General features: G+C 35.2%; 1 protein-coding gene across 13 annotated transcripts in view; it reads left to right on the top strand.

The window, feature by feature from the left end:
* ANKRD17 (ankyrin repeat domain 17) overlaps positions 1-20,960 on the top strand; it is a 167,280-nt gene that overhangs the window by 74,422 nt on the left and 71,898 nt on the right. For 10 of the 13 annotated variants that reach the window (XM_024993131.2, XM_024993130.2, XM_024993126.2 and 7 more), the window contains 9 exons: positions 1,820-1,973; positions 6,845-7,001; positions 11,627-11,774; positions 12,034-12,181; positions 13,343-13,576; positions 16,306-16,400; positions 18,328-18,565; positions 19,659-19,850; positions 20,212-20,345. In XM_024993131.2, coding sequence (XP_024848899.1) covers positions 1,820-1,973; positions 6,845-7,001; positions 11,627-11,774; positions 12,034-12,181; positions 13,343-13,576; positions 16,306-16,400; positions 18,328-18,565; positions 19,659-19,850; positions 20,212-20,345 — 1,500 coding nt within the window. 13 annotated transcript variants of the gene reach the window in all.

Genomic DNA, 20,960 nt, shown 5'->3' with positions numbered 1-20,960 from the left:
ATCTCCTACCCATCATAGCAATTGTTATAGATTTTTAAAGTTAATATACAGCAAAGTTTTGGAAAGTTTTCAAAGATTTAGAGATTATTTTCAGACTATTCTCTGTGTATTTATATTTGAAATATTAGAAATATGAAATATTATTTCATATTAAACTGTATTGGCTTAAGGGAAATTTTGAAAGAAACATTATCTCCCCCAAATTTAACATTCAGTATTAAATATGTATAGATTAAAAATAGGATTTATGTCTGATTGCTAAACAGGTGACTTTCAAAGATGGAATGATACAGAGTTTCTGATGTTATATTGGTTAAGAATTTATTTCATTTTAGTTATTACAATGTTAAAAGTACTTTAAACTTGTGAAATAAATTTTACCCAAATATGTTAGTGATATTTTATATAATAACTATCACCTTTTTATCAGCAAAATAAAAAAAAATACATCTTTCTACATATTCTTAAGTTGCACTATGACAAGGGATGTCAAAATAAAACTTTTCCCTTAAAAGTCTTAAGAGCTGCTATTTCTAATTCTTTACATTTCTTTTCATTGAGTCTGGTATATGTTACTGTATCAGTGGTTCTCATTGTATGATCTGCAGCCCTCTCAAGTTCTCAGAAATCAATTAGAGTGTTCAAAAGGTCAAAATTGTTTTCATCACTATACTAATATGTTACTTGCCTTTTTACTGGGTTGATTTATTTGCACTGATGATACAAAAGCAATAGTAGGTAAAATTGCTGGCCTCTTAAGGCCATGGCATCAAATTATACTAGTATCATTGTATTTATCATTACCATATACTCAGAGTTATAAAATTAAAAAGCCACTTTCACCTGAAGAATAATCTTGATAAAGCAGTAAATACTGATTTTTTGAAATCTCCATATGTGACTACATACCCTATTAATGTTATTATGTGATAAAATGGGACGTACACATAAAGCACTACTGCTGACAGACACACTGTGTCTATCAAACTTAAGACATTTGGCAGATGTTCTCAAAACTGATCGAAGTGAGCCTATCACTTTAAGGAAAACAGTCAGTACTTGTTATTAGTGATAAAATTAAGCTTACAGGCACAAATTAGAATTTCGGAAGTTTTATTTGCCTGAGCTTCACAGCTTTGCAGTACTTAAAAACTTTTGTAATGAAACCAGTAGTGATATTAATGATGTGATTTTGATATTGCTGGAGAAGGAAATGGCAACCCACTCCAGTATTCTTGCCTGGAGAATCCCATGGACAGAGTAGCCTGGCAGGCTATACAGTCCATGGAGTCACAAAGTTGGACATGACTGAAGCAACTAACACTTTGATATTGTAGTTTGATTTTGAATTTGGTAAATATTAGTAAATATAACCCCTAAGGGAAGTCTTTGGGAGCAGTACAGTACTTTATAGGTGTATAAGGGTGTCCTGAGAACAAAAGATTTGAGAATAGCTGATTTAAGTCTTCTACTGCAGTCAAACTTGTCTAACTAAGTATTAACATCATAACCTCCCTCATGCGCTACCCTTCCCCCATGAAAATAGACGAACACCTATGATTTCAGTAAGGAAAACAAATAGATTACATATGATATGAATAATACTTTCTTAAAATATTCTACAAATTTAATTTTCTACTTTGAACTGTGGGCTTATATATTCCATTGAAATTATTTAGGATTGCCTTGTATTTATCATTGATACTGACGTTAAAATATTTTTCTCTCTTCTTCCTTTTTCTTCTGTTTGTTTCTCTTCCCACTTCCCTTTTCTCCTTTCATTTCTCCCTTCCTTCCATTTTTGGTATTTGTTTTCTAGGTGGAGTCTTTCATTTTGGATCAAGATGATTTGGAAAATCCAATGCTGGAAACGGCTTCCAAGTTACTTTTGTCAGGTACTGCTGATGGTGCAGACCTCAGGACAGTAGATCCAGAAACACAAGCTAGACTGGAAGCTTTACTAGAAGCTGCAGGTAAGTCTGCAAACTCTACATATATAATAAGCCTACCTAATTTTCCAAAGTTCATATGACTCTTAAAAATTCTAGTTATTATAAATGTATGATCTTAGATATTTAGTATAAGACTATTGATAAAAGTTAAGGATTACTTTCTGGAGAATTACATGGAACATTTCATGAAAGCACGTTTTCATTGCCAGAATCCAATTGACAGGTTACTGTAAACCTTATAAACAGAAACTTCATATACGGTCAGTTTATATTCATCTTGAATTCTATTTTTGCACATTCATCCACTATATAAAATGTATTTATATCCCCATATTAATACTCACAGCACTTTCTGTCTTTTATAGAAATGCATAGAACAGTGAAACTTTTGATTTATTCTTTGTGCATGTTTTCTGCTGAGATGATGCTCTGTGCCTTCTTGTGTTAGCTCTCATAATCAAGTGTCCTTTCCACAATCTACTTTGGGTTACATTTTCCACATTTTTGTGCCTTTTGTTGGTAATTTCACTGTTTAAAATGGCTCCCAAGTATAATGCTGAAGTGCTCTCTAGTGTTCTAAATGTGAGCAGGTTGTGATGTGCCTTGTGGAGAAAATAGGTGTATTAGGTAAGCCTTTTCAGCTCAAGTTACAGTGCTGTTGCCTGTGAGTTCAGTGTTAAAGAATCAAGTATAATATATTAAAAACACACATGAAACGAGCTTATTATTGACTGGTTAATGCAGATGCTCAGGCCAGAGTCTTTCAGGCACCTAGCCCTGTATTTCCTTTGGAGGAGTATTCATTAATTGAGTGTTCCCAGTGATTTTACAGAACATAATTACCATGAATAATAAGAATTGACTGTGTATAATTCCTTCCACTTTTTGCGTCATACACTGTTTTTAAAACCTTGTAAAGTGAGGGAAATGAAAATTGTGAAATTATTTAAAAATATGTCATAAGAGTAACAGGGAATGATTCTCCTGAAGATGAAGAGACTTGAATTGAATATAAGAGAGCTGTTTGTTTTCTCTTGTCCGAAGAGGCAAAACCAGGTTTAAAGATGCTACATGAAGGTATATTTCAGCTGAAAGGAGCTATCTTTGGAGATAGAATTCCTTTTTATAGAATGCTAATAGTTGCTTTGTTTTTCTCATCTTTGTGTTTATTCCCATTTTTTCCCGTTTTCTTTACAGTAGCTAACAATCAAGATATCAGCTAAGCTGAGTTCTCATCTGTAGGCTATAGAAGAAAATTCACTTCTAAGTTTATGTTGGTAGTGGAATTCAGTTCCTTGGAAATGTGGGACTGAAATCTTGATATTTGTACAGACTGTCAACTGGAACTGCTCTCTTGTATAGCAAACCTGTTTGAGACTGTCCACATTTCCTTCATCTTCATATCAACATGGCATGTAGAATCCTTGTGCTTTGAATCTCTGACTTCTTTTTCCAACCAGCTATAGAAATTTCTTTGCTCTTCCTGGGGTCATGTTTGATAGGGTCAGGCCCACCCAGATAACCTTGTTATCTTCAGGTCAGCTATTCCATGGGAAAAGTGAAAGTGAAAGTCGCTCAGTCATGTTGACTCTTTGCAACCCCATGGACTATACAGTTCATGAAATTCTCCAGGCCAGAATACCGGAGTGGGTAGCCTTTCCCTTCTCCAGGGGATCTTCGCAATCAGGGATTGAACCCAGGTCTCCCGCATTGGAGGTGGATTCTTTACCAGCTGAGCCACAAAGAAATCCAAGAATACTGGAGTGGGTAGCCTATCCCTTCTCCAGTGGATCTTCCCGATTCAGGAACCAAACTGGGGTCTCCTGCATTACAGGTGAATTTTTTGCCAGCTGAGCTATCAGTGAAGCTAATCATGAGGATAAAAATCTGTCAAATTCACAGTCCCAAAGATTATATATAGTGTGTACACCAGAGCTGGGTATTCTTGGGAACATTTTAGAATTCCTAGTATACCAATGATTGTACAGAAGCCACTCCATTTCTTTGAAACCCCAAATGTCAATATCTTTAAGTCTTTTCTCTGTGGCTGTTTAATTTCTTGCCTGTTTTTGTCTAGGCTTCCCTGGTATCTTAGATGGTAAAGAATCTGCCTGCAATGCAGGAGACCTGAGTTTGATCCCTGGGTCGGGAAGATCCCCTGGAGAAGGGAATGGCAACCCATTCTTGTATTCTTGCCTGGAGAATCCCATGGATGGAGGAGTCTGGTGGGCTACAGTCCAAGAGTCAGACATGACTGAGTGACACACACATTTTTGTCTAGTGAAATAGAAATGCTGGCTGCCAGCGTTTTGAGAGCTGAGAGTAGAAAGGGGGCCAAGGATCTCACTGTTTATCATGCATATACTCATCTGATCCTCATTTTCAGTTTAGTATTATCTTTTCTTCATCTATACTTGATGTGTCCTAGCCCAGGGTCTTTCTGGTTTAGTTTATTTAGAGAACAGTCATCTGCTGTGCAGTTTGTGGATGGAGTCTTAAATGTCTAAATGCTCCTCATAGGAGTTCAGCCAGTCTCTCTGTTTTCCAACCCAAACCTTACCCTTGTACCTGGAACCTGTATATAGCTACAGGGCCGATCACCTTATTTCTCTTGATTATCTATTGTTCTGCTTACTTTGTTTTGCCAAGTCAGTTACATCTCGTCTTTACTTTGTATTCATTAATATTAGCTTTGATTTATAAACTTCTTCTAGTTTTATCAAAGATGAAGTTCCTGTTATATTTTAGTTTTCCTCTGAGTAAGTTCTAAGAAGAAAAAGGGCAGAAATAATTATCTTAAAATAATCTTGAAATAAGAAATCTAATCTTTTAATTCACCTTTTCTCTGAAGTTATATGGTTCTGTTGATTAAATGTCATAACTTGGAAAAAATAATCTGGTCATGTATGTTTTATTTGATCTCAACTGATTAATATCTAATAATTGAATAAGACTAGTAAAAAAGATCACAGTAATCCAAAATGGTGAGATTAATTTTCAATCATTTTATTTGAAAGGTTGCTATATATTTCTTAGATTACTTCCTAGTTATTTTTATAAAATAGATATCTTATGAAGATACAAGAAATCCATAAAAATTTAATATAGAATATTTTGTTCTCAATGTTATTTCTTTTTAAAACGGAAATTACTTTCTACTGATCCAGATGTATTCTCTTGTTTAACGGTTTTTTTGCTGTCATTGACAAACGGTTGTTAAATAGCCAGCGAGGGCTGGCTAAAATGTTGGGGCTAATTCTCTCCTGTGAGAATGCATCTGTAAGCTTGATCTTAATAATGTTAGGATATTTAACTAACCACAGATGTCTTATTGACTAAATACTACTATAGCAGGTTTAGACTATAGCTGGCTTTTGGTATTAGTAATAGGAATTATACAGTAGGTATCTGTCTTATCAAACCAAGACTGCTTTTATTCTCTGTACATCTTGATTGTAACAGACACTAATTTGATTGCTCCTTACATTTGTTACATCTAAAATCAGAAAGACTTCTTGCCAGATTTATTCCATAGATGTTATATTTCATATCTTGAATTTTTCAGAAAGGAAAGCAAATGCATGTAAACTTTTATAAACTTCAAACACAAACTTATATGATATTTTTGAGTCTTTCCACTATTAAAAGAAATCTGCTCAAATATGTTTATTATCATCATTTGGGAGATCTTTTTGGTCTGTGTCTTAGTTAAATAGTTTCTTTAAAAACTTATATTTGAATCATTTAGGGGTCTTCTTTAAAATTGTAGGTTATCATTTGGTAATTTTGGGTTCTGAGATTCTGCATTTCTAACAAATTGCCAAATGACAGTAATGCTTTTTGTTTATGAACCATGTGTTATGTAGTGGGGTTCCTTAATATCCCTTATAACATTAGATATTTTATCTTCAAGTTAGAGCAGAGATTCTTAAATCCTGGCTGTACATCAACATCTCCTTAAGAGTTTTTAAAATATGTAGATCCCTAGGCCTCACTTTTACCTGAATTATATCTTTAGATATAGGAGAGCTCAACATCTGAATTCTTGAAAGGCTTCACTGATGGGTGGCCTGTATTAAGCACTGCTGAGTTAGAATAGTAACTAAGAGAGATCAGCTTGCTTTATAGTAATATCTAGAATAGCAACAAGTTATGTCTCATGCACATGGTAACTAACCATTTCTGTTTTTGAAACTTAAAAAAAAAATTTGCTATTCTAAATGTCTTTTTTAGACATGATGCTTTTAGACATGATTTTGGGTATGTGTATTAAGTTGTAGTTGTAATTTGAAGCAAATAGATACTCACAGGTAGGTTATCTTTTATGTAGCCTGTGGTGTCTTTTCAGTCCATTTTTTGGTCACAAGTGGTAGTAGCCCAACTAAGTGTTCTTAAGCTAAAGTGGCCATATACCAAAAGTATGGGGTTGGTGCTAGCTTCTGGCACTGCTAGAATCAGTGAATCAAATAAAACTTTATCAGTAATATCTCCTTTGTATTTCTCTGCTCTCCTCTATATTAACTTATTTTGGGTAGTCTTTTTCTCCTTGTGGTGATAAAAGTGGCTAAATAGCACTTGGCAATTTGGCAACCTTTAAACATAGGTTCTTCTTCTAATGTATAGCAAACCTCTATGGATACCCAGTTGTTCCAGCATATACCAGCGACCCATTTCTAGAACCAGAGAGTCACAGAGTTGAGCATGTATGGACTACATAAAAGGAGTAAGATTATTAGACAGTTGGAGAACAGTGCTTTCCCAAGATTCTAGCCAGGCAATATATATCTGTCCACTATATCATTTGGAAGTTAACATAAATAGTTAAGTAACTTGAATTTTGCTTTGTTTCTCCTTTTGGGTATATCCAAATTGGTGTGAAAATAATATAATAGGAATAGGCAAATTATCTACGGCTGATGGTAAAGCCTTTGCAGATCCTGAAGTGCTTCGGAGGTTGACGTCATCTGTTAGTTGTGCGTTGGATGAAGCTGCTGCTGCACTTACTCGCATGAGAGCTGAAAGCACAGCAAATGCAGGGCAGTCGGACAAGTAAGTATATTTCTACTGTGACCAGTATAAAAATATTTTCTTAAAGATAATAAAAAAGCTAACATTTACTGAGCATATTTTTTGTGCCTGACACTGTACTAAATAACCACTTTACATTTGATACCTTGTTTATACTAAAAAAAAACCTAGGTATAGATTTTATTTTTATTTCCATTTTATTTATGAAAAACTGAAAAGAAGTAACTTAATCAAGATCAAATAAATAACAGGCAGCAGAGCCAGAACACCCCTATCTGTCTGACTACAAAACTGACTTCATAGCTAATATGTTATAAAAGACCTGTTGCTGATTTAGATTTTATTTTCTTTTTTTTTTTTAATGTTTTCCTGATAAAGAAGTCAATGATTTCTAATTAGTCATACCATTTTCTACTTCATGTGCATGAGAAAAAAAAAGTGAAAGTTGCTCAGTCATGTCCCAGTCTTTGTTATCCCATGAACTGTAGCCCGCCAGGATCTTCTATCCATGAAATTCTCCAGGCAGGAATACTGGAGTGGGTTGTCATTACCTTCTCCAGGGGATCTTTCCAACCCAGGGATCGAACCCTGATCTACGTTGAAGCCAGTTTCTTTATGGTCTGAGCCACCAGGGAAGCCCACTTCATGTGTATGGTAGTGGTGGTGGTTTAGTCGCTAAGTCACGTCCGACTCTTGCGACCCCATGGACTATAGCCTGCCAGGCTCCTCTGTCCATAGGGTTCTCCAGGCAAGAATACTGGAGTGGGTTGCCATTTCCTTCTCCATTTATGTCATTGCTATTGCTAAGTCATTCAGTCGTGTCCGACTGTGTGTGACCCCATAGACGGCAGCCCACCAGGCTCCCCTGTCCCTGGGATTCTCCAGGCAAGAACATTGGAGTGGGTTGCCATTTCCTTCTCCAATGCGTGAAAGTCATGTCATAGTTCTGACCATTTTGAAGGGATGGTTTTTATTTGTTTTTGAATGTTCAAAAATTTTGTAGATGTAGTTTCCATAACTTGAATATGATTATGTTCCAAGGATGTTACCTTTCTGTGTCCTGTAGTTCCTTTTGTATAATACTTCACATTTAGTAAGAACTCAGTAAATATTTTGTGACTTGGCCTATTAAGTTTTTCTAATGATGTTGTGCAATAAAAAAAAAAATCACGTCATCTTGTATATAAAACAATTATGGATAGTATAGTTAAAAATATAATGCCAGGGAAGCAGCTGGAAAAGAACCATTAATAACATGTTACTGTCTTGATTCCTCAAAGGCTTCTTTTTTTCCCTTTAATTAAAAACAAGCCATTAAGCCATTTTGTTTACAGTCGACCCTTGAACAACACAGGTCTGACTGCACAGGTCCATTTGTACACAGGTTTATTTTTTTCTTTCTTTTTTTGGCTGCACTGCAGAGCTTGTGGGATCTCAGTTTCCTGACTAGAAATTAAACCTGGGCCACGGCAGTGGCTACCAAATCCTAACCTATAGACTACCAGGGAACTCCTAGCACAGGATTTTTTTGATAATAAATACTGTATTGCTGCACAGTCTGTGGTTGGTTGAATATATAGATATAGAAACATAGATATAGAGGAACTATAGATACAGAGGAACTACATATATGGATGGCTGACTGTTAAGTTATTTGCAGATTTTCAACTGAGTGGAGTGTGGTTACCCCTCACCCCCATGTTGTTCAGGGGTCAACTGCATTTTAGCCATTGCCTTTAAACAGTTGAGGAAATAGGAATATTCTTTTGTGTATGAATTTAGAGAATAAAAAATAACATTCAAGAATTGTCTTTTGTATAATAATATTTTTAAGACTGAAGGAGAGGTTATATAATATTAGCAAGAGTGTGAATTTGCTGTTTCTCTTAACTCTGTCTTCATTCATCTAATTCTTCATTCATTTTATTAATTTATTTTACCATCCTTCTCATTGATTGACTCTAGTTAACCTCAGGTTCTGTTCCTCAGTTACCATTCAGTTTTAGTAGCCTACAATATTATTGATATTCTTTAGATGTTTTTCAATGTAGTGCCTTCTGAGACTGGCAAGAGAAGAGATTTTAAACACCTTGGAGAGTATAGTTCAAACGGGAAACAGGAACAATAAAGAGTCATTGATTCTTTGGCATTGAAAGTACTAGACGTGATCAGCAAAACAGTAGAGCATGTTTATGACAGTCATATTTGTTCAGCAAAGTTTGAGAACCAAGGGGAGTGCAGTGATGCTATGTGCCAGATTTTACATTAGTTAAGTGTGGAGCCATGTGCCAAATTTAACATACATTTTGCTTGGAAGTTTTGAACTTCAGCTGTTGCTAGAGTAGTTCCTGAAAGGCTGTTTTAAAGCTAACACACCTAAGGAAATGGAGTGAAAGTTCAAATGGGAAAATAGAGGAGAATGTGTGCCTGAGGGGCAAAGAAAGAACGAGTGTGTTTTTTTACAGGAAATGTCATGTGGGAGGGATTTGTCCTGAACTTACTTAAAGGTGATAGAGAACACTGAGTCTAGAGACTGTCAGTGCCTGTAAAATGCAAGATTAAGAGAAACTTATTAAGTGCTGTTTAAGACTTTCACTTTGGCAAGGGTCAGTACAGTTAACAAGGGACTTTGGGCAGAAAACATCGAATGGAAAAGTGCTAAGGTAGTGTTTGGGGTTGGAGGTCATGTTGCATTTTTAATAGAGTAATCAGGGATATTCTCACATAGAAGGTGGTTTTTTAGCAAAGACTTGAAATAGATAACATTGAGTTATTTGGGACTTTCCTGGTGGCTCAGATGGTAAAGCATCTGCCTACAACGCGGGGGACCCGGGTTCAGTCCCTGCGTTGGGAAGATCTCCTGGAGAAAAGGCAATGATCTGTGCCTGAAGGAAGTTCTCTTGTCAGGGGGATAGCAGATACATAAATCTTGGCCTTGCAGCCGAACTAGCATGTTTAATGAAAAACATGAAATCCAACTTGGCTAAAGTAGAAAGAGTAAGAGTGAGGATAGTAGGTGATGAAACCAGAGAAGTAAAAGGAGTATGAGATCCTCCCACTGGACAGGATAAGAATTTAACTTTTACTCTGAGTAAGGTTAGAGGCTGGTGGAGGATTCTGAGCAGAGGAGTCACATGATCGACTTCCCTTTTTAAACAAGATCTCTCTGGTACCATCATTGAAAAGCCTGGAGGAGAGCAGGGGTAAAAGCAGGGAGACTGCTTAGGAGACTTTACCATAATCATGACCAAGGATGATGTTGAAACTGAGTTTTAGTGGTAGTAGGGGAATGGAAAAGAGGTTATCCTTGGATGCCTTTAGTACCTAAAGTGTCAGGGCCATGTTTTAATAAGAAGCTGTAAGAATTGAGGTTTATTTTAAATAAAAAGAATATTAATTGAGACTTGGATTTAGTGTTTTGCTAAGAATGAATTTTATCTATAAGTGAAAGAATCTTTAGAAATGTCCATAATTGAAATTCTTATGGGCGATTTACAGGGCAAAAACTTACACTTTCAGTCTAATTTTCTGTTGTTCTACCACTTCTTTGACTCTTCTTTTTGCTTGAATTAAGCCTTTGCCTTACCTGCGTGTTTTTCATACTTCCCCAAAATGTGGTGGTATAAGTAAATACTTCGAAAAAAAAAGAATCTGCTTATCAGTTATTTATCAGTTCAGTTCAGTCACTCATTCATGTCTGACTCTTTGCGTCCCCATGGACTGCAGCATCCAGGCTTCCCTGTCTATCACCAACTCCCAGAGCTCGCTCAAACTCGTGTCCATTAAGTCGGTGATGCCAGCCAACCATCTCATCCTCTGTCATCCCCTTCTCCTCCTGCCTTCAAATTTTCCCTGCATCAGGGTCTTTTCCAGTAAGTCGGCTCTTCGCATCAGGTAGCCAAAGTATTGGAACTTCAGCTTCAGCATCAGTCCTTCCAATGAATATTTGGGACTGGTTTTTTTTAGATTTGACTGGTTTGATCTTGCAGTTCAAGGGACTCTCAAGAGTCTTCTCCAGCACCATAGTTATTTCTAGATTAGTCCAAAGTATATGCTCAAAACTTTCTTGTCTCATTTCCTTTTACTTAATTGTAGAACCCAGATAGGCCTTTATAATTAGTGAAAGTTTTATCCATTTCATTAAATTTTATAAAATTTTTCTAGGGGCTGAGCTTTGCAAACAGAACTATACTTGTAACTCAAATTTTTCTTCATGTGATCTTCTATACAATTTTATGTTTTAAACTTTGGGTTGTTTTTTTTTTTCCTACAAATAGTAAATAAGACTGTCTTTCAGCTACATGACGAAAAACAGTTTATAATGTTAATAATTTTAATTGAGTGACTTTTATATGTAGATTTTAAAAACTCAGGCTTCCCTGGTGGCTCAGACGTTAAAGAATCTGCCTGCAATGAGGGAGACCTGGGTTCACTCCCTGGGTTGGGAAGATCCCATGGAGAAGGGAATGGCTACCCACTCCACTCAGTGAACTGAATCATTTTATTTTCTTTTTGTTATGAGTCATATTGAAATAATCATTCTTATTTAGTGCTACTGTCCACATTAACTTCAAAAATCAATACTTAATGCCAGGCAATTTTTTATTTTCTTACATCCTGATATCGTACTATTCTTCTCCTAATAGCCGCAGTTTGGCAGAAGCCTGTTCAGAAGGAGATGTAAATGCTGTGCGAAAGTTACTCATTGAAGGGCGAAGTGTAAATGAACATACCGAGGAAGGGGAGAGCCTTCTTTGTTTAGCTTGTTCTGCTGGATATTATGAGCTTGCACAGGTTTGTATCATCAAAATAAAGCTCACAGGTTTTTTTTGTTTTGTTTTGCTTGTTTTGTCAAAATTTGGCCTGTGTATTAAGGAAATAAAATGAAATCAACCATCAGGCTCATTTCAAGAAATAGTTTTGTTAGATATAATTTTTGTTTATTGGCTTTTTTCTGTAATATGACCAGGTAGGTGTTAATGTAAATGTATGTTCAAGAAATTTTGATGAATACATAATTTTCTAATATCCTTTCAACTTTTTCTTTTGTAAGGTTTTGTTGGCAATGCATGCGAATGTGGAAGATAGGGGGATCAAAGGTGACATTACACCCTTAATGGCTGCTGCTAATGGAGGACATGTCAAAATTGTGAAGTTGCTGCTAGCTCATAAAGCTGATGTCAATGCACAGTCTTCAACAGGTTTTGCATACCTCTTTTTCAGTATTTAAATCTTAACACCCTCTATTAGTAATTAATTCAGATGAAAGTGCTCATTAGTGATGCTTTTGCAGTTATCAATACTGTAGATTTGTGTACATCTGTGCATTAGGCTTAAAGTATATACAATGTGTTTTGAATGAAATATCTCCTGTTTTATGTATGAGAGCTATCTTGGCCTTGGTTCTTTTATATTAAACACTGACTGGGTTAGACGGACCATTTTCTTAGAAGTAAAGAAGTATAGGCTACACCTCCCAAACACAGGTTTTCTATTTATCAGGGAAGAAGGGAAGGGAAGATAGGGAGAAGAACAAGAAGGATATGGAGCAGAAGGTAGGTCTGTCATTGTCTAGTGCTATTAAATTGTGGCCTAGAGGAAAACAAAGGCATTATGCTCCACAAGAGACAGAATGTTAATCTAAATCAATTTTTTTTTTCTTTCAAACTTGGGCATAGATGAATTTGTATACAAGCTCTAAAATATATGAAAATATATTTTGTGCATTTCCTTCATGCAAGATTTTCAAATTTATTAAATATTTTAAATAATTTTAAAGGTCTGTATAGGTTCTGATTTGAGGAGGTTTTAGGAATCCTTATTTTACCCAGAAGTTAAGTTTTTTACCCCCTCTTAACATGGGAAATTTTTATCATTAAGAGGGAATGTTTTTGAAATTATTTTAACTTTGACTACCAGTTAATTGATGTTTAAAGTTGTAGTAAAAGCAATGTGTGATTAAAAGGACCAGTATGAGGTATATCTATATACGATGAATAATTGCAATCTAAAGAACAAATACACTTTGGGAAACATTTCTCAGATTTAAAGTTAGAATGAATGTGACTTTTTTCTCATGAGAAAAGTTTGTTTCAGAATTGCTCAGTTCTTTTATAACCCTACAGTTGTGATAAGTGTATATGATTTTCCTCATGTGTTTAACCCTGATTTTGAAATGGAAAAAATAGGGAGTTGGTTTCAGTAAGATAAAATGTAATAAAGAAAAGAATTATATGTATAAGTGTAATGGCTAAATTTATTAAAGTTTTATAGTCTCCTATGTCAGTTTTCTCTTTGATACTAAATAAACCTGTTTTATTTTGCTATTTTATCTGAATGTCTATTTTTCTTCCTTAAAATAGGCAATACAGCACTTACATATGCTTGTGCTGGAGGGTATGTAGATGTTGTAAAGGTGCTCTTGGAATCCGGTGCTAGTATTGAGGACCATAATGAAAATGGTCATACTCCTCTTATGGAAGCTGGAAGTGCTGGACATGTGGAAGTAGCCAGATTGCTGCTAGAAAATGGGGCTGGCATTAATACGCATTCCAATGAATTTAAAGAGAGTGCCCTTACATTAGCTTGTTACAAAGGTACAGTAAAAAAAACTGTTTTGTTTTTTTTTTTAAATGAAGTTTTTAAACTCATGAAATGACAGTTCATGTAGTATGGTTATTCACTTAAAAAATAAAAGATGGTAATAGTATGTAGTATGTTATAAATAAAAGTGTTTAAAGTATTTCAGAGGTTAAAAGTTTTTAGTATGTGGAGTTTATATAATTTTAAAAATATTCAATATTATAAATATTGTCAATGAAAAATAGTAATTGACCCAGTTTTTATCAGAAACATAATTTTAATATGCATTGTACTTTTTAATGTTTATGCTTGTGTTTTCACTGGTTTACACAAAAGTATCCTATTGAATTCAGACGTATTTAGGCTGTAAATTTAAAGTAAACACAGTGGAAATCAAAACGATTTATTAACAAGAAGGTATGTAAGCTGTTTCTCATGAAGAAGGAGAAAAATGGAGAAGAAAGGGAGGATATATGCAAAAAAATTAAAAGTGATGTGGAGGCAGTTTGTATTCAAAAGAACAATTTTTTAGAGTATCATCAACACGTGTAATAAAGGAAGAGCTGGTTGAAATTGAATCTACCTGCCCAGATATAGTTGTACAAAGAGGTTAGTAACATAGTCTTCTAAGTGACATCAGTCAACCTGAAAATGTCGATAACAGTAAAGTATCTTATTTTGGGGGTGAAGATAATTGTCTGAATAAATATTTAATTTTCAGCTAGCTTATGATTTAGATTCTGGATTCTAAAATGATAGCCACAGAGCCATATATTTTTCAGAATCAACCTTTATGACAGATAACTGTCTATAAATGAAGAAACTTTTCAAAAAGAAAATCTCATGAAATATTATATGTGCCTAGCCATTCAATTCAATGTTTTCTACCATCTGCAGCTGTGTCTTGTTTCTATCATAAAATAAGTGATACATTTTTGACCCAGAAGCATCAAGAAAAAGCTCTTGAAAGGCAAAATACAAAATTTAAGGAAGCACTCACTCTGAGTGGCTGAAGCTTCATATCCACTAGCTTTTGAGTGAAAGGGAAGTCACTCGGTTGTGTCCGACTCTTCGTGACCCCATGGACTGCAGCCTACCAGGCTCCTCCGTCTGTGGGATTTTCCAGGCAAGAGTACTGGAGTGGGGTGCCATCGCCTTCTCCGAGCTTTTGAGTGAATGTCTCCTTAAATTTTGCACCCAGGACTTTGATTCCCTCACTCTGGTGTTGGCCCCAATGTTGTTTTTCTATTTCAGAGCAGCCAAAGTTTTGTTAGGTCTTTAGGAATAATTTCAGTTAAAAACATGGCTAAAATAATCCTTATACAAATAAATGACTAAAATTTAAGTTAAATGTTAAAATAGGCTCCCAAGGACTTTTGATTATCTGGTGTTACAGATAATTCAGATTAAGGGTGCTTAGGAAGCCCAGCTGAGGTCTCTTAGTTCTCTACTTCTGTTTGGTAATTAAGCAGAGGTTGATCTTCATTGTGAGGAGAGGAATTAAGCCTTGGGACAGCCTCTAGGGCAGGCTGATTGGGTGGCTTTCTCTCACCTTTTCACAAATAGTTTGAAAGCAAAACTGGCTCCATTTTATCACTGAAAGCCACCTGGCCAGTGAGCACTGAGATGGGGTTATATATAACTACTCTTCCCTCTCTGCTTTGCTTATAGCCCCATCCTGCTGAGGTTAGGGCTTGCAGGCTTTTATTAAAGAAACTGGATAAAGAACGGAGCTCCGGGAGAACATTTCTACTACTTCCAGGGATCTGTGCACACTCTTAACTTTGCTCTATTTCTCGTGAGGTCTCCTAGGATACCTCCATTGACATGGAGGAGATGGGGAAGGGATAGAATTCAGGCCAGGACTAAACATTGGTGTGGACTTTGGGAAGGGAGAATGACAGAGAAGAAGGAAATAAAATTTGTTAGCAAAAACAAGGTATGGCATATACAACACTTACTCACCAAAGTTAATATAGTTTTAACTATGATTCCGCTATCCAGTCCTTCCCTCCATTCCCAGTTGATTGAGAATTGACTGAAGCTCATTCCAGATACAGTTGGGGAAAAAATTAGTAACTTTTCTATTGTTTCTTACATGGTATCTGAAGTCCTTTTAAAAATATAATCGGTAATCCTTGTAACTACTCATAAGGTAATCATTATGTGAATTGAAGTTTATGGTTTATTTGAAACTATGTGAATATATATGTATGTGTCTATATATGTTAATATCTAAATGGATAAATATAAATGGTGTTGTTTAAAGGGTATTTTTATATATGCAGTTTCCAACTTACATACAGCTTGTTCCTAAAACATCTGTGAGTTTGTTATTGAAACTTAAAGCTCATTGCCTCATAAAAATAACTTCATTGGTGATTTTTCATCCCAGGCTGCAGTTCGCAAAAGCTAATTTAGTCTATAGTATAAATAACTGTGACATGCCTGGGCTTAACAAGGTTGTGGAGGGGATATTCCAGGTGCTGCATTTTAGTGCCAACCTTGTTCACCTGCAGCGAGGATTCTAGTAACAGCATTTTCTGGGGCAAAAGGGTAAGGAGTAGAACAGCACAGATTACTTGTATAATTTGTGTTGGGCCGTCAAGGATGGCTTGTAGCTGATTTTAGTATTCTGCTGATATATTTATTACTGTAAGTTAAATACAAGTTTTCAAAATATAACTTTACTTTTTTGGACTAATAAAATATTTTTAAGTAATCTTATAAACTTTTGGTTTAGGACATCTAGAGATGGTGCGATTTCTTTTGGAAGCAGGCGCAGATCAAGAGCATAAAACAGATGAAATGCACACTGCTTTAATGGAGGCTTGCATGGTAAGATTGGTGAAATACATACTTAAAATTTATATATTAGATAGAGACAGAGCCAGTGGATAATGGGTGCCATTTCCCTGGGTTCAAAGATTCTATTTATCATGACTTACCATGATCAGAACCTTAGCTATCTGAGTTATCAGTCGTTTTCAGAGCCAGTTGAACAACATTAGCTTTTATCAGAGTGCTTTCTGAAGCTTTGTAGCACAACCTTCATTTTCTTGGTCTCACATAACTATACTGGTTTTATATAATTGGTGCAAAAATGACTTTCTGACAGATTGATCAAGAATGTTAAAGATGAGATCATAATCCACAAGAGTATGTACATAATACAAAGTAAACATGTTCATCAAACCCACAATTTAAAATCTATGAAAAATTTGAGATTAGAATATTGTTTGTATTACATAATTCTTCCTCTGTCATAGTCTTTTCTCAACCCCGAATTCCCTTTTTGAAGAACTTTAGTTTGTTCTTGAGAATGTGTAAGAATAGTACTCTTAAACTTGTGTATTTCAGTCTATGACTTGTGGCACAGAAATGTATCATAATAACTTTATAGAGAGATTTATGAGAAAACATACCAAAGATAGAATGACCCCAAGTTAATTTGGTTTCTTGTCTCAAATTCCCTTCAGAGAATGATTATTGAAATGATGTTAAATTTTAATTAGTAATTTAAAAAATATTAAGTAGCCATTTAAGCCATTTTTGTTTTTCTTATTGCCATACCAGTGTTAAATCATTCTTTTGAACAAACAGGTTTTCTTGGAGGGTTTAGAGTTCCCCACCTGTTAAAATGAGGATAATATCCTTCTCTAGGGTTGTTTTGAGGATTAAATGACAAAATGTGTGTAAAATGCTCAGTAATATCCCCATGATAAGGAACTTAAAACAGTTTTGCCACCCCCACTAGAGAAACAACTTATGTGTAGATTAAATAATTAAAATGAAATAGTCTGTGGACCTACTCTTCATGCAATGGAATTAAATGTTATAAGCAAATGAAAGATATTAGTAGAGGCCATAGGTTTAGAGACTTGCTATGAGACTGAGATTTTAAACTGGACTTTGAAGGAAATGTAAGAGTTGACTGCTTATGGAGGAAGAAAAGTCTGAGCTTAAAGGAACAGCATGGTAACAGCCAATAAGTAAAATAGTCATAAAACCATTAAAGTTGTGTAGTATGGCAAGTACCAAGGTAACAATGGTTATGACATGTTCGAAAGAAGGTGAAATATCTGTGAGGTGATGAAGAAGGAAAAAGTATATCAAAAAAAGAAAGAATGGAAAAGTGAGCCGTGGAGTTGCCAACAGTGTGGGAAAGGGAGGAAAGCTGTGGGAAAGGGATACCGATAAAGGAAACAGAGATATTAAGTGAGAACTTCTTTTTCTTAATTTTCACTGGCATTTGATTGTGAACAACAAAGGAAGTACCATGTACATACTGTGTTCCCCTTTCACTAATACATCATGCTGAATTCCCCCACTCTAAAAAGTATTGCATTTTTCTTTTTCTACCTAATCAGAAATTTGCTTGTCCTTAAGATTCCTATGAAAATCCTACTTTCCCCTTTCTAAACTTTATCCTTTTAGCATTTAAGCTTATACTATTCAGTATTAATGTTATCTCACAGTAATCTCTTGTTTTGTGTACTTAACTGTGTTTTTTTCCTGTTGGTAAATAAGTTTTTTGATTGGAAGCATTTTTCTACATATTTTATATCCTCAGTCTCTGTTTACCACTACAATAAATACTGAAGGAATAGAAATAGGTCAGCTTGCTTATTCAACTCTTAAATGTAGATTTATTAATTCTTATTTGAATTGATATCAGTGAACTTCATTGTATAGCAGTTGAGAAGTATTTTTAACGATTTTTTAAAATGTTGCTGATTCACTTTTTTAATTACATTGTAATCAGGATGGCCATGTTGAAGTAGCTAGGTTGCTTCTTGACAGTGGTGCCCAAGTGAACATGCCTGCTGATTCATTTGAATCGCCGTTGACCTTGGCTGCATGTGGTGGGCACGTGGAACTTGCAGCTTTACTTATTGAAAGGGGAGCTAGCCTGGAAGAAGTCAATGATGAAGGCTATACACCACTGATGGAAGCCGCTCGTGAAGGACATGAAGAAATGGTGGCTTTACTTTTAGGCCAAGGTAACCAATACCAATCAAGATACTAAGGCATAAATGTGTAACATGTAAGATGATAATTTATAAAGTTGAATTTAATTATTTTATCTTTCCTTATTTTTTCTTTCAGTAGATTCATAATGGGGTGCTAAAGTATTTGCTCTGAAAATAACTCCCATACTGTGCTATTTTAATATTTAAGAGCTTTCAGAGCCTTTGTGTGCTGTGTGAATAAAAACAGAAAACTGGGGGTGGGGTAGGGTTATAGGTTATATATTTCTTTCTGTGCCTTAAAAATTATCATCTCTAGTAGTATTGTGAGTTTATAGATATGTATAAAGCTTTTAGGACATTTTTGTCATATAGTGCCAGTTAAGACGGAGCAGGCAATGGCACCCCACTCCAGTACTCTTGCCTGGAAAATCCCATGGACGGAGGAGCCTGGTAGGCTGCAGTCCATGGGGTCACTAAGAGTCGGGCACGACTGAGAAACTTCACTTTGACTTTTCACTTTCATGTATTGGAGAAGGAAATGGCAACCTACTCCAGTGTTCTTGCCTGGAAAATCCCAGGGGTGGAACAGAGTCGGACTGAAGCGACTTAGCAGCAGCAGCAGCAGCAGCCAGTTAAGATTTAGCTGTAGTGATGGTGGTAGTAGTGATGATAATGTTCTTCTGACCTTGGACAAGTTAATTAATCTCATTTCCTTAGCTGCAAAAATGGAGCTAATAAAAATATGTAAAATGCATTAAATATTGCCTGACAAATAATAGCATGTTAAATATATATTATTTTCATCAGCATCTTTACCATCATTATTTTGGATCTTTATAACAAGGGGCTACATTTTATTTTTTCTAAGTCCTTAAACCACATTGACTTGGATCAACTCCTTCTGGCTGAATCTTATTCCAGCAGTGTATATCAAATATGGCCTCATGGATGTGGTTTTGATAGTTTTCTTAATTTTTAACTGCCTCTTGAAGTTGGGGGAGAAGCACTTTATCATTTAGTGAAGTAATATAAATGTTCATTTTTGAAATATAGTTTATTAGGAAATAACCATTCTTTGCTTATCTCTGGAATAAGTTAATGACTTTCTTTAAATATATTTTAGGAGCAAATATCAATGCACAGACAGAAGAAACTCAAGAAACTGCCTTGACTTTGGCTTGCTGTGGAGGGTTTCTGGAAGTGGCAGACTTTTTAATTAAGGCAGGAGCTGATATAGAACTGGGGTGTTCTACCCCTTTAATGGAAGCTGCTCAAGAGGGTCATTTGGAGTTAGTTAAATACTTATTAGCTGCAGGTAGGCATTTTTGCATTTGGGAGGTGTTTTTGTTTTTTTGCATGATTTATATAAGTAAAAGTGTTACAATGCAAATAACTTTTTTCTGATGTATGATGCACTGAATGTGTGTAGAAAAAAAGATATGTTTTTGTGTGTATTCTGAATAAATAATTTACCTTATTGCTGTTCAGAGTATCTGCAGTTTTAATTTTAAGCAGTAGTCTGTTTCTAGTTTTTTTTCTTTTTTGCTTTTAAACATGCAGACAATATTCTCTATTTCTGTACATGAATAAGGCTATTTTGTGTAATCTAAGGCGATATGGCTTCTCTAAAAGGAATTTCAGTATCTACATTTGTGTTTTATGATTCTTTTGTTAAGGCTGTGTGTCTAACACCACTGCAGGAGCTAATGTTCATGCAACAACAGCAACAGGGGATACAGCACTAACATATGCCTGTGAAAATGGTCATACTGATGTAGCCGATGTCTTACTTCAGGCAGGAGCAGATCTGGTAAGCCATGGCACTTTCTAAACCTTAGTAATTAAAGCTAAGACAAGAAATTAACTTAAAATCCTGTGGAGACTGTAGACAAAAGGTATTTCTTTACTTCTAATTTTATGTTCACCTTTTCACCATTGTTTATTCATTTAGTCATGTTTTTTCCCTAAGCTGTTTTGTGTCCATTCTTATTTCCTCGTTAGCAGCAGTATCCAGTCAAATACCCCTTTCTCACTACAAAAAGGGGAAAATTTTGTGTTTGATATGTTAATAATTAATGGTAATAATTAGTATAAGTTTTCTTTTAGGTACTTAACTATTTTTAGAAGTTTCTTTGATTTGTCATAAAAAGGCACCTATTGCTTAGGGGCATTTCATTGTAGTTTAGGAAATAAATTGTACCTGTACCATTCAAAGCATTATTAAATAAAGGAGTTAAAAAGATAAGTAATATTTTCTTTCAATTACCTTTTTTTTGTTTTAAAAGACTTATTTATTTAATTTTTTGTCTGTGCTGGGTCTTTTTCTAGTTATGCTTCTTGGGCTTTTTCTAGTTATGGCAAGTGGGGCGGTGCTCTTAGATGCAGTACGTGGGCTTCTCAATGCAGTGGCTTCTCTCGTTGTGGA

This window comes from Bos taurus, chromosome 6, assembly GCF_002263795.3.
Source record: "Bos taurus isolate L1 Dominette 01449 registration number 42190680 breed Hereford chromosome 6, ARS-UCD2.0, whole genome shotgun sequence".
Taxonomy (NCBI): domain Eukaryota; kingdom Metazoa; phylum Chordata; class Mammalia; order Artiodactyla; family Bovidae; genus Bos; species Bos taurus.
Note: the sequence above shows the minus strand (reverse complement) of the source record. Positions and strands in the feature narration are given on the sequence as shown.